Source organism: Orbicella faveolata, unplaced genomic scaffold (assembly GCF_042242905.1).
Source record: "Orbicella faveolata isolate gen_17 unplaced genomic scaffold, um_ofav_v1 contig_34, whole genome shotgun sequence".
NCBI lineage: Eukaryota > Metazoa > Cnidaria > Anthozoa > Scleractinia > Merulinidae > Orbicella > Orbicella faveolata.
The window spans coordinates 23441848-23455391 of NW_028301563.1; the positions used below are offsets into that span (position 1 = coordinate 23441848).

A 13544-nucleotide genomic window follows, 5' to 3' on the forward strand; every position below is an offset into this window, starting at 1 on the left:
AGTCGCTATTGTTTCGTAAGTTAATATTACTTTTGGAATACTAATAATAACCGACCTACGTCTGTATTTTCTTTTTCCTGTAGATGTGACAAATTGGCGAAGAAATTAATTAAAAGTAGTCGGCGGTAATTGTTTAGCGTGTTTCCAACGAATAAGCAGACGAATAAGCTTAGAATTTTGCGATTTAAATCGGCAGACTTCATTTGTAATCTGCGACAAATTTTATTATTTTGGTGGAAACGATTAACTTTTTCTCAGTCAAACTATCAATAACGTAAGACTTTCTCACCAATCATACCGCTTATTTATCACGTTCAGTTATGTACCTGTTCCCTTCTCACAAGGTCGGTCTGCGATGAAAAAACCCTTCTGACTCCAACATTCTTTATTTCGCGACTAATGAAATAATAATAATAATAATAATAATAATAATGATAAATTGAGAAAAACAAAACGATGACAAATTTATTTATCATTAAAAGCATATTCATTCAGAAAAACTTTAACCTCTAGTTTTTTGTTGTTGTTGTTGATGGTTTTTGTATATTTCTTGGCTACCTTCTCGTGAGAACCAATAATAGGAAAGAATCTTTTCGAAACTGAACAATATACCAAATATGTACTGATTTTACAGGGAAATTCAGTCTCCTAGCTTCCTTTTCCCATTTTAAAATGAGTAATTAAGTATTTGTCAGCCACTGTTGAATTAAAGTTTAAAAATCTAATAGCAAAATGTCTTGTTCAAGACTTCTCTCACTGCAAGCTGAAAAGCTGTTAAACATCGACAAGTTGTTGATTAAAAATCATCGCAAAACAAACTGGCGAGATAATGGAAGACCTCAAAATTGGTTTTGCGCAGGGTTGACCAATTACTCGTGTTTCTTAAATAAGAATAGTCATAGTATAACACATTATCCCATGACCAGCTAACTAAATAATCTGTTGAGGTTTCCATACAGTATTTGCACTGACTGCCTTTTTATTTGTATCAACATTGATACAAACTGGCATAAATACTCTTCAGCAATTCCTTGGGGTGTCACAGTTAACCTGGCTAAGTAACAGAGACAAACAAGGTAAGGATTGGTTTCAACATTTTTGTCTTGAGAAACCCTTTCTATTTCTCTGCTTACCTATCTTTGTTCTGTTGAACAGATCCTCCTTCATTAACAATGTTTTTTCTTTCACTTTTGTCTTGGTTTTTCACATTGTTATAATTCTATATGAAAGCATTTAAAAGTTCAATTATCTACTGAATTTCGTTTTCATTACCCTCTTCGTCACTAGCAATAACAAGGGTTAGGTTTTGAACTAGATTCGCTAGAGAAACCTGAAAGGGGCAGAAGTCTTTCCGCTTGCAGGTATCGCAAATTTCTCAGCAGTACCTGGAAGACGTACGTATTTGTAGAGTTGATTCATTATAAATTTCTTCCGGCAGGTATCAGAGGAAAAGGAACAGGGCCACAATGCATCTTTCCGTTTTCCTCATTCTTGGCGTAGGGGTTGTTACACAGGCATTCCAGGATCCACCAAAAGGTGTTCACTTTGTGGGTGTCGGTTATAATCTTCTAGAGGGAAATCCTGAGGGGGGTGATTTGTCAAACGGTGGTGCTGATTCCGGTCTGCTCTCCACTAGAAAGGTCTTCAAACTAACCTGGAATAACAACAAAGTATCTGTTGACAAGAAGTACGTCGTTCCAGATCAGGTCAGCTTTGCACCACGTGAATCCCGCGTGACAACCAATAAGAAAGAGGTATTCTCGGTCTTCAAACGTTATCAAGAGAAACTCAATCTTGATGTAGAGGCGACAGGTGAGTGTAATTGACAGATTGTCAGCAAAGTGATTCAATATCATCTCATGTCTAATTATCTTTTGCTACTTGTTAATGATAAAATAATGTTTGATCGGTCATTGTATATATTTTTCAAAACATTTTCGCATTTTTCTTTTGCCCCTAGTTATTTTTTTGTTCCCAATTGCAATGTGGGTTTGATTAAATTACTCAAAATAACCTTGTAAATGTCACGGAAAACAGTTTTACCCTAGCGAATCGGCGTAATTCTTCCTGAGTGCAGCTGAAAAAAGCACGTTTTTGGATATGCACAAACCAAGCAAACTGCGTCAATCGCTTTTTCCCGATCGTGTGTAAAATGAAGCCATATATTTTCAAATCTGAGTTCAAAACTTAATCAAGCGGTAAACTCCAATCTTTTGCGAGAAACGTGCGAGTTGACAAACACTATAACAGTTTTATTATTTTTCTTTTCCTTTCTGCAGGTGGTTACGATGTAGCATCGTGGAATGTCGCCTTCACTATGAGTTCAAGTAAGAGAAACGATGTTGATATTAGATGAATTAACCATAGGTAACTGAAAGCTGAATGCTGTAAACAAATGAAAACTTGTGAGCATAGGTCAAAAATATTCACCTTTAAATGATTTTGGTTAATATATATGACACATGGTCAGCTCAGTTTAAGTGGCTTGAACAGTGGGTTGGGTGTCACCAAGATGAGGTGTTACATTCTCTGCTTTAACAGTGATAGGGGAAAAATAAAGTGAATGGACATTTTAAACTAAATCAAACTTGGTCTCTCAGTAGCAGATTGTGTCTTCTTGTTTTCTCGATGCTGTAGGGTTTGAGCAGACGAAAAAGGAAACTGAGAAATACCACAATGTATTTTATGAAGAGAGGAATGTGTGCAATCGAGGTCGTGCACGATATCAGCTGGACTTGGCTCCCATTGAGAAATTTCCAGTGTCAGATGACTTCGCAACTGCTGTATGTGTTTTACCGCAAAACTATGACGAGAAAGTTTACTTCAACTTCATTGAAAGATGGGGAACAGTGAGTATGCTAAAAAAGGTCTGCTTTATATGTCTAAGCGAATTCGCAAAAACATGCCAGCTAGGTTTTCGCCTGGATTCGGGCTTCGCCCGAATCCAGCTAAGCCAGCGACCTTAAACCCAGAGGGGGGGGGGGGGGGGGGCTCCGTCAAGGCTAGGCTGGGCACATGGCCCAATGATTGGCCTATCAGCTGGTGGCTTGCTGGGGGCCAGCTGTCAAAAGCATGGAGGAGGGGAGGGTGTCTTTTACTGACACCCCCAACTAGCTGGAATTTGAGTTTTCAGTGTTAAATAAGCTTGATGTTGACTGTGTTTCTGGGTATTTTACTCAGTTTTTTGACCTTGTTTGAGGCTTCTGTGTTGACATGGCACCCTGCTGGAGTGGTCCATGCCACGTGCATGCGTGATTGGCCAATCTCCTAGCCAGGGGGTTGGTCAGAGGACTTCTGGCCGCTGGGACTGTCTTTGAGTCAATGCGGGCATTTTTTTGCGAATTCGGTTGGATATATATATATTTTATCAGGATAGTAAAGTTCGGAAGCTGGCAACGATCAGGATACAGTAGTAGTTTGCACTTTTAAAACGGCATTGTACTTGTTATATGCTGATGCATTCGACCCAGTGTCACTATTTCGAGCTCCTTTGCCTTTTTACATGCAGAGCTAAGAAGGTTGTCCAGTTCCCAGACTATCACTTTGTGGATCACCGACTTCAGATAACATGGCATGGCAAGGATTACGACAATGTTAAGCTGTCTGAGCATGCAGAAGCTCATTCTGGGCTGCCAAGGCAGGCCAAGTAAAGGTTTGACGAAAAGCCGAGAAGACAAAGAGTACAAGAAAGTATATATATATTTTTCAATTGAAAGGCATTTCACTCGGAATTAGTATTTGATACTTTCAATTCAAGGATTTATTTTGGAATTTGCTAGGCACTAGCTTTATTGTTAAATTAAGTTAAAGACAGTTTAAAAATTTTTTCGGTAACACAACGGAACATTTGTCTATAAACAATAGATTTTAGTTAATCTTGCAACAACACAATCTTTAATAATTATAGAAGTAGTTGTATAGGCGTTTTGCACCTGTTCGTAGAACAGAGCCTTCGAATAAGAAATGAGCTCTAGGTTTTAAGGGTGTGAAAAGTAATAAGTAGTAATATCCACTTGATCTAAAAAGATCCCGGAAGGTAGCATGGCACTTCCCGCTCAGCCAGTGCCCTAAATTCCCCCCAAAGCCCTCGTTACACTATAGGAAATCCGCGAATTTGTCAAGGGCATGAGATCTATGGCATGCATATTAACAAAATTTCGCTTTCGCCGTTTGATTCAAAGCGATGGATTGGTGACGATGGTATCCATACAAAAGCTTACGGGTACACCTGCATGGATATTTTCTCAACATTAACGGATGACGAACTTAGAGTGTTGGAAGCCGAAGTTTCAAAGTTGCTCTGGGGGTAACTGTGTGTTCGGAGGGACAGCCAGCAGTTCTTCACGAACAAAGCCGCGCTTGGACCCGTCGCGCAGATAGTAGAGAACGGGTTGTTCCGGTTTGGAAAAAGATCTTTCAATGCCGAAAACTTTCAAAGACCAGATTGGATCCGTGGCTCTTTTCACTCCCCCCTCAAGCTCGCCAGGCTGGTAGAGATAACGAACTTGGATAAAAGAGGGGAGGATTTTTTCGCTTTTTCCAACAGGCCTCGTGTAAGGTGTCGACGGCCTTGCATAAACAGATTTTTCTTTGATGTCAACGGCGGGTTTCTTGCCGATAAGGCTCGTTACCTCGTTGTTCAGAGCCGAAACAACTTCTGGAAGTCTTTTCACCCAGGCGGTGGACCGCTGGCCCTCAGGGAGAAGCATTTCCACGGCGTACTGGTGCTCGAACAAGCGCTCAGCCAAGGTGCGGTTGAAACGTTCGACAATGGCCTGGTCGGTGAATGTCAACGCGCCCGTGCCGGATATATGTTTTGTGCTTGTCCATCTCTTTTGTGACAGCGCCCATGAATTCGCGCCCGGGGTCAACCTGCAGCATTTCAGGCCATTTGAGAGGCCCGGGCTTGTAAATCTTCTGAAAGGCCTGGGCGACCTCATCAGAATTTTTCGAAGTCAGGGGTTCGGCCTCTTTGTAGCGGCTGGCCACGTCGACAACGGTGAGAGCATATTTATAAACTTTGCGGCCGCGAGGGAGCTTGTCGTGCGGCAGAAAAAGAAGGTCCGCCTGATGGACTTCGTTGGGTGTGGGAACGTCAAATTTCGGGCGAGGAATTCGCCTCGGCGCGGGGAGGAATATCTGCCAGAGCGCTTGCCTGATCAGCCACTTTTTTGCGGTTTCTTCAGGTACCTTGGCGGCCTCGGCTAATTTTTTGATCGCGGCGATTCCTTTCCAGTAGCCCCCGGGGCCGTAGTAAATCTTTGCGAATTTGGCGTCCATATAAGTAAGGCGTGAAAAAGTTTAAAGGAACCGGAAGGCCGCGTAACCCAGAGCGAGCGCCCCGGCACCCACGAACGCGAGTTCACCCTTTTTCTGCTGCTCGCTTGGCTGATAGAAATCTGAGAACTTGGGCTCCTTGGGGGGTACCATCCGTTCGTCAGGATGCGCCTGGTTGTAGAGTTTGAAGGCATAGTCGGTGTTGGTGAAGTTCTGCTTGGCCTGCTCCTTTGTTTGCGCGTTGGTCACAATCCAGTCGAGAAGTTGTGTTCGGTCGCGCGTGTATTTGGCGTAAGCCGCTTGATAATCCTCGAGAGCTTTGCCGTGGCGCTATTTTTCTTCAAGTGCGGCTTTGTCGCCTCCGCCAAGCGCCCTCGCCAGATAATTGCCGCCGATAAAAGCCGTGGCGTTCAACACAGTCCCGCCAATCATGATCGCGATGCTCGCCATTGTATATGTTGTAAAATCTATTTTTAATTGTTCTCGTATGGCGGCGGCGGGAGTTCATAGGGAGGAGGTGTAGGGCATTTCTCCGGTAATGGAAAGTGCTCAGTATCAAGATCCTCAAAAACGGAGTCTTGATCCACACTATCAAGATCCTCAAAATCGGAGTCTTGATCCTCAGAATCGGAGTCTTCATGGGTGATAATCTTAACCGCCCAAACAAAATCTATGGCATCAGCGGTATAACAGATTATCTTGTTTGCAAAAAACAACAGCGCAGCCGTTGTGAGGGCTTTGATGGGGAAATAAGAACGCGCCATTGCGTTATTATAAGGTTTTTGTTTTCTAAACGCTGGTGGGAAGGATTTTTTGGTCCTCGAGGTACTTTTTGAGCGCAATGCTGCCAGCCATGACGGCGGTGAACTTCACGTAATTCATCGGGCTGCTGCTGGGATCGGAAGTGAAATTCTCTTTCACAACCTTTTTTGCGGCCCAGCCGATACGCGCGGCTAATACCGTGAGAGTTGCGGCGTCAGTGACGGTCTTGACAAGCTTGTTATCGGACATGGTGCGTTCGATATAAGTAAAGAACGAAAGTTTAAAACAAAATTAATCTGTCTTTCCAGCTTGCTCTTTTATTTCAATTTGGCTGCCTTTCTGGGAATTCCAGGCAAAAACTTTGTTTTGGTGATTCCGCACACAGCACACTTCACTTTTAGCAGTCGCCGGTTGCTTTTTGTAGCAACAATTTTTGCTGTTCCTCGGACGTTCGGCGTCACTCGCCCGTCTTTCACGCAGTAGACTTCCATCTGAGTATATTTTCAAAGCTTTTCTCCAAACTGTGTTAATTTAATGTGCCTCTCCCGCGGATTCTTCTTCTTCTTCTTCTTCTTCTTTTGCTGCTGCTTCTTCTCTTCTTATTATTATTTCTCCTATTCTTCTTCTTACTTCTTGTTCTCTTTGTCTTTGTCTTTTTCTTTCTTCTGCGCCCTTATCAGCAAACATTTCGTTGGTAAGTTGCGCCACCTTTTTGACAGCTTTTGTGGTAAATTCGAGCCAAAATACTGTAATTCCGCCAATTGCGACTGAACAGATGAGAAGATGCGCGATGGTTGGGTCTGACATCGTGATATGCATTACACGCGAAAGTTTAAATCATTTTTTAAAATCCTTTTCGCTGTGTCGCGCGAGCAGGTTCTGGCTCGACACTCGCGGGCTCAGGCGCGGGCGCCGGCGTTTTGAATTTGTCGAACGCGGGCTTGGCCATTACCTTGAGCTCTTTACGTTTGTAATAGATCCCGAGCAGTGAAACGCCTATGTCGCCAATAGCAATCCATTGGTTGGCGCTGAGGCCGCCGCTCTTTGGGCTTTCGCTCTTTTGGCTTTCACCTTCTGTAGTCGGGGCTGGCTCAGGGGCTGCCGCTGTGGCAGCTTTCGCTTTATTTTCCGCGTGATAAGCCTCGGCCGCTTTCTTCTGTTCTTCCCGGGCCAGCCGCGTTCTTTCAGCAACCATTTTCCCAGCAGCCACACGCTTTGGATTTTTTACGCGCTGCGTGGTTGCAGTCGGAGTTGTCGCTTGCTGTGTGATATCGCCGGCGGGTGCTGTCTGGGTCTCGACCTGAGGTGCGCTTTCTAATTGTTCGGTTGACATTCTGAAGCGAACCGTATTTTAAGCAAATGAAAAAAGTTTAATTGTTAACAATTTGACAGCAAGCCCTCAGCAGTTGTTAACGAATGCTGGCCAGTTGCTGATCCGGGTACTTCATCAACGCCCTCAAGCGGATAGCCGTGTTCATCACGAGAAGGGTGGCTCTGCTCCGGCAACTGTGGACTAAAATCAACATGTTTAGTGGTGATGAACACCGCGTTGGCCGCAGCAAGAAACCGGCCGCACTTCAAAGCAAGGTTGCCGGCCAAATTGGAGAGCTCTTTGTTCAAGATGTAGTCGTTTCTGAGCTCTTTCTGATAAGCGTCGATGTCTTTGATTTTGACGGTCATTCCGACCACTTTGGTTGCAAGAAAAATAAGGCTGTCGATCAGGCTTTCCGTTGTCTTGGAGCCCACGTACGTCTCGTAGCGTTTGGTGAATTTCTCGACCTTTGTCGCTCAGGCGCTTCACCTGCTCGTGGGTTAGCTGCACTCCGATGGCCTCTTTGGCTTTGTCTGTGGACACCAGCACGGCCAGCTGCTCGCGAAGAGCAGGAATGTCAGGTCCGGGGGTGGTTGGAACAAGGCCACCTGCGGGACCACTCGACGGCTCGGGCTCGGTTTGAAGAAGGTTCATAACTTCTGCTAACACGACCTCTTCTCCAGCCATTGTGCAAGGCTATATGCAGCTTTCATTTTTTTATTCAAATAACTTTACCCCGTACGGGTGGCGAAGCGAGAAAACAAGATAAGAGAACTTTCGCTCTTTCAGCTTTGAAACCAGACCTTTGTACTCATCCGGGGAGAGTTCGCCGGCGTAATCATCGAAGATGGCTTTCGTGGTCCTGGCCGAGGGAGTGTAAAAGAGGACGATCGCCGCCACGTTTTCCCTGAAGGAAGATGTAATGCCGGTCAACTTCTGGGTCAGCACCCAAACGCTGATGCCCATATGACGGGCAGAAAAGGCGAGATTCACCAGCTCGCCTGTACGCTCTTTCACATCTTTGGAGGCTGCGCAATCGTGGAGGATTATGAGCGTGTTGGTGCCTTCGGAGAGCCATCTCAGCCACTTTTCCACGGCGTGCTGCTCGCAGACTATCACATCCATTCTTGGATCGTTTTCGCCAACCCGGTGGTAGGTCTTGTTGTGCGTGAACGTCGGGCAGATGAGCACGATGTAGTCGAACTTGAAGGCAGCTGTCTGTCCATAATGTTGAACTGGGAGTCGGAGATGACGAATACGTGGCAGTTCAAGTTGCCTGAGCCTTCGGTTTTCCTCTCGATTTCCAGCTGGACGCCGGCTGTACTGTTCACAATGCGCCTGCCGCTTCCGTGCATTTCTCGGTCCGCCATGGAGGGCATATCAATCAGAAGCCCGAAATTATCTCCGGTGTAAAACTTTGTCGCATCCATGTGCTCGGTTTTATTTTTTTCCTTCACGAAGAAGCGTTGGGCCTCTTCCCACATGTCCTTGCCTTCGACGCTGTTGTTGTAAATCATGTTGGGCGAGCCGTTGATCGTGACGCTGACTTTCGTCAGATCCGGGAAGACGTATTTTTCTGAATCTCTGGCTCCATTGGTATAAGGCTCTATGAAAAGTAGCAGGAGGGCTTTTAGCGACCTTTTTTGGCCGTCGACTTTGATGTTCATCCTCGGGTCGGTGTCTTTTTTTAAGATCACCATTTTGGAACGCATCACGTGGTCATAGGCGAACTCTTTTCCGCTGGAGTAAACGCTGTGCGCCTCGTCTGCCAGAGTCTTGCTGCGTATCATTTCGTACTCTAGCTGGACGTTAGTCAGCTTGTATTTCAGCTGGGTTGTATCAGTTCCAATGACCACATGTTCAGCTTCAGCAAGGGTTACTTCGAATACGAGTTCGTTGTAAAGGGCCTGGGGGTAGAAAACGCCGTGATCGGTTAGGATCTGATGGTCTAGCGTGATCCGGTACTTGCTTCCGTACACCTCATTCAGCTTTTTTCCAGCGGCGACGCCCGAGGTTTTCTTGTCTCCCGCGCCTGAGCGGATCTTGCATAGATCCTCGCTCTGAATCCCTTCGAAGATCATGTTGTCTCGCTTTTCCTGCGAAAGCAAAAGGTCATCAAAGATTTTGTAGATGCCGTAGCCGACCGTTTCTTGCAGGGTTTCGCCTCCGAACTTTACGTGCAGCCTGTCAACTAGCGCCCGCGTGACGTTCTGGACAAGGCAGTTGTTGGCGTGCCCTCCAGAAAGGTCGACGTTAAATACAAGCGCTAGCGAGCCCGGCACCAGAACCTCGTTCACGTTCAGCTTGGGCACTGAAACATACAGCGTATCGCCGGGTTCGGCTTCAGTGCGGGAAAAGGTGATTCGCTTGACCGCGCGCTCGGCCTGCATGGCGCGTAATGTTTTTTTGCAGTACGTTGCGCGAAGGTTCTCTGGAACTGACATTGTATAATACGCCGGCGATTATTTTCTGATTAAAAAAAAAAACAGGCTTGAAATATATTGCTATGGCGGCGGAAGGCGGTGGCAAATTTGGTTACAAAGACCCGGGCCTTGACAATCGGATTGACCACGATGATTCTGATGTCAGACAAGAGGTTAACACAACCGAATCTTTTGATCCCTTCGGTGCATCCACTCCCTACCACGGGGGTGAACAAACGGAAATGCATGCCATGTAGCACGAGCAGTCCGGCCTGCCTGACACTTCTTATGCCGAGACGTCATTTATGTGGGAAGAAACCCCTTTGTTAGGCGTGGAAGGTGAACAGCAAAGATCATCGGACAGTTAAACGAGAGTTTTTCCGAAAGCAAGCGCAATAAATCTAGAAACTGAATACACCAAGACCGGCCAACTGCAAGTCAAAATGAAGGGTTTTGGCAAAAAACTTTATAACCTCTTCACCAAAGAAAGGGGGACAGGCAGGCAACGGCTAAACCCAAGACTTTCACAAGAGATCAAAGACTCTCTTGGCCCGATGGCACAAGAAGTTATTGATCAAGAAAATGAGGCCCTAAGAACCGTCCGACAAATTTTGATAGACGCTAAAAAGCAATTAAAAGAGGCTGAAACGCTCGCCGCGGAAAGGGAAAAAGCCTCAAAAGAGGTGCAGGAGCTTAGGCAACGAATAGAGAGAAACCAAACAAAGATTGATGCATTTCATGATGAGTATGGTTCCAATGTTGAACGTGAAGCAGAACTACGCAGGCTGAAGCAACTGCAAAAGAATTTACGAACAGATTTAGAAAACGCAAAAAAAGAGGTGGCCGCGCTTGAAAAACGAGCAGAAAACAGAGAAGAAGAACAAGCAAAGGTCGACAGACTTAGAGCCAGCCTCGCGGCAAAAGAAAGCGAAAGAAACAACGTCGAAGAAAGGCTAAACCAAACAAAACCGCTGGACGACCTGAAAGAGCAGGAAAGCGAGCTGCAGCGCCAAAACGAGGAAGACCAGGCAATCATCCAAGATGAGAATGCCTCGCCCTCCGAAAAAGAAGCCGCAGAAGGCAGAGTGGCGGAAAGAAACGAGGAGATCGCGGAAAGGGAAAGGGGGCGGCCTCTCTTGGAAATGGTCAAGGAAATCTTCAAAAAATATGGCGTGACGTTGACCGCCATTCTTATCGCCGCCGGGACCACAATTGGAGCTGTCATCGGGGTCCTCACCAGAGGTTTGAAAGCCACCGGCAAAACTTTGGGAAATGGCCTCAAAGATATTGCCGCGAAACTCGGTTCTCTGCTGCCCGGGCTGATTGGCTCGATCGTGAGCTTCCTGTTCAGAGCCGCCGGCCAAGTCGTCGGATTTCTGGCCGAGCACACCTGGCTGCTAATTCTTGCCGCGGTAGCCTTTTTGTTCGAACAATATTTTAAGAAGCAGCGTTAACTTACCGCCAAGCCATGAACAGCAACGCCGATAATCCAACTATACTGACAATGACAGCTGTTTTGTTAATTTCGTGTTGCGGTGTTTTATCTGGAGCCTCGGGCTCTATTTTTTCCGCCGTTGGTTGTGCTTTCTGAGTTTCGGTCGAAGCTGGTTTCCTGTGGGGTTCCACCCCAAGCCCCGGGTCGAGGGGCTTGCCCCTCCTTGATTCGGCTGTTGCGGCTTTGTGAATCGGGTTGGACGGATGGCTGTTGGGGGGTTTAATCTTTGACGGGCCGCCTGCCATGATTTTTAACCCAGCTTTTTTTGTGTCAGGATTTACCTCGTTGTTCACCCCCAGTTTCATCCCGGAGACCGCCTGTTTCAGCTTGTTGTTGTAACCGATCGTGCTTGCGGTGTTGATTATCATTTGCGCGGGCATGAGCCAGGCCATGGGGGCTACAGCGAGATTGAGCCTGACCTTCGCTTGATCCACTGCGAGCTGGTACCTTTGCACGCTCGCGGCCAGGTCTGGCTGTGTGATCGCGCTTTCCATCAGCACCAGGAACTCGCTCTGGGCTTCTCTTGCTCGGCCACCAGAACCGAGAATGCTGCTGCGGACGTTGACTTGCGCGCCTAGGATGCAATAAACGAAAGCCTCGATTGACTGGTTGATTCTAGACAAGCCCGCCTGCGTCAAACCGGATGCTGTGTTTGGCGCGAACCAGTCCGATTGGGTATCAGAAGCGGCCCCCGGCTCGATGTAATAAATCAGGTTTCCTTGAATAGCTTTCCCGCCTTCATCGCTGAATTTGTTCCATCCCGGGTATAGGTAGTCAGTTTTCGACGCGCCACTCGCATAGACGTAAACGCTTCCCAGACCGTGGTTTGCTCCTTGCGTGAAACGAAAATCGCTTGACGGATCTATCCCGAACTCGCTGCATAATCTTTTGTATGAAGCAACGTCATAATGATTATTGAATTGGTTGAAAGGCGGGTCTCCGGGCAAAGCGCTTATGCTCTGAACACCCCCTAGCTGGTACAAAATGCGCCTGACCGTGAAATACACGTGGAATTTGTAAAAAGCTCTTATCTGCGGGGGGAGATCCATCCCGCTGTCAAAGATTTCGCGAGAAACTCCGCACCTCTGTGTCGCGCAGAAAACGGCGAAGTTGAGCTGTTGCGGCCAATATTTCATGTCAGGACCTCCTAACCAGTGTTTTGATTCGGCTGCAGAAGTGTGCCTGAGTTTGTTTTTTTGAAATATTTCTCGGAATTTTGTCGTGAAATATTGGCCAGGCGTGACGTAGATTTGGATTTCGGCGTTGAATATTTTTTTCAAGCTTGGCGCTTTGCCGTCGAAAGGTACCGCAGGGATGGGCAAGGAAACTTTTGAGCCAAGCGGCGCCAGCTGGTAAGGAAAAACCCCGCTGTCTCCCAAACCAAGCGCCTCTTTCATTTCCGCGCTCCAATACCGCCTGTCTGAGCCGAAGACGCTTTGAAACGAGTCTTCGCTTTCTTTGAAAAACACCTCGGCGGTTACGTTTTTTTTCTCGTCGATCATTGCTTGTGAAATGAACCTGCTTTTGTCCGCTTTTGGAAAGCGGTTTAAAAAGTTTGTCCACGCCTTTTTCTTCGCAGCATCTTCTTTTTTCAAAAACTTGGGATCACCAAACCCGGGGTCTTGACTGATATCGTCCCACACATTCGGCATTGTATTTGAACACAATTTTATTTGTTGAATATAAAAATGGTTGTTCTCACTTTTGTTACGCAACAGAACGGAGGGACAATATCTTTTGAAAAACCGATACCGAGAGTGCATTTCATGAAACTCATATCTTGCAGTTTGTACAACAGCTGGGACACTTTGAAGAAAGAAGGTTCAGCCACCTTCGGAGATAAAAACAAAGATAAAGCTTTATCAGTTAGTAAATTACTCCCAGGGCATTATAGTTTAGAAAGATTGTCAAAAGAAATAGACGGTCTGTTCGCCAAATATCAATATAAAGAGTTGCAAACAGCAATAAACCAACCTGTTAGCCAGCTTGTAAGCAGAAATTTTGGGGCTGGGGCAAAACCTATTGAAATTGATCGCGATTTAGCCGGTTTTCTTGGTATTGGGCGAAAGTTGCCGCCTATAACCTTTGTAAAACGGCTTACAGCTCCAACGACATATTTTATTCATTGTAATTTGATCGACAAACAAAAGAATCTGTTCAATGGCAAAAGGTCAGATGTATTAGCCTTTTTTGATGTGAAAGGGAGCCTTATGAAAAAGTAAGCTACCAGCTTCCCCGCAACAGGTTTTGCGAGACTGCTCTACAGACGAGTTCA

The 13544-nt window shown here is 46.1% G+C and overlaps 3 protein-coding genes across 3 annotated transcripts; 1 reads left to right on the forward strand and 2 right to left on the reverse strand.

Moving 5' to 3' along the window:
• The first annotated feature begins 1466 nt into the window (after window positions 1-1466).
• Window positions 1467-4119, forward strand: LOC149105345 (uncharacterized). The gene is made up of 4 exons (XM_089272347.1): window positions 1467-1812; window positions 2280-2327; window positions 2638-2849; window positions 3509-4119. The coding sequence occupies exons 1-4, from the start codon at window positions 1467-1469 to the stop codon at window positions 3512-3514; spliced, it is 612 nt and encodes a 203-aa protein (XP_089128473.1). The 3' UTR covers window positions 3515-4119.
• Window positions 4120-8466: 4347 nt separating this feature from the next.
• LOC149105346 (uncharacterized) lies at window positions 8467-9970 on the reverse strand. The gene has a single exon (XM_089272348.1). The coding sequence runs from the start codon at window positions 9793-9795 to the stop codon at window positions 8467-8469; it is 1329 nt and encodes a 442-aa protein (XP_089128474.1). The 5' UTR covers window positions 9796-9970.
• A 1259-nt stretch (window positions 9971-11229) lies between these two features.
• Window positions 11230-12970, reverse strand: LOC149105347 (uncharacterized). Its single transcript, XM_089271312.1, has one exon. It carries the CDS (start codon window positions 12919-12921, stop codon window positions 11230-11232), a length of 1692 nt encoding a protein of 563 aa, XP_089127438.1. The 5' UTR covers window positions 12922-12970.
• Between the last annotated feature and the right edge of the window lie 574 nt (window positions 12971-13544).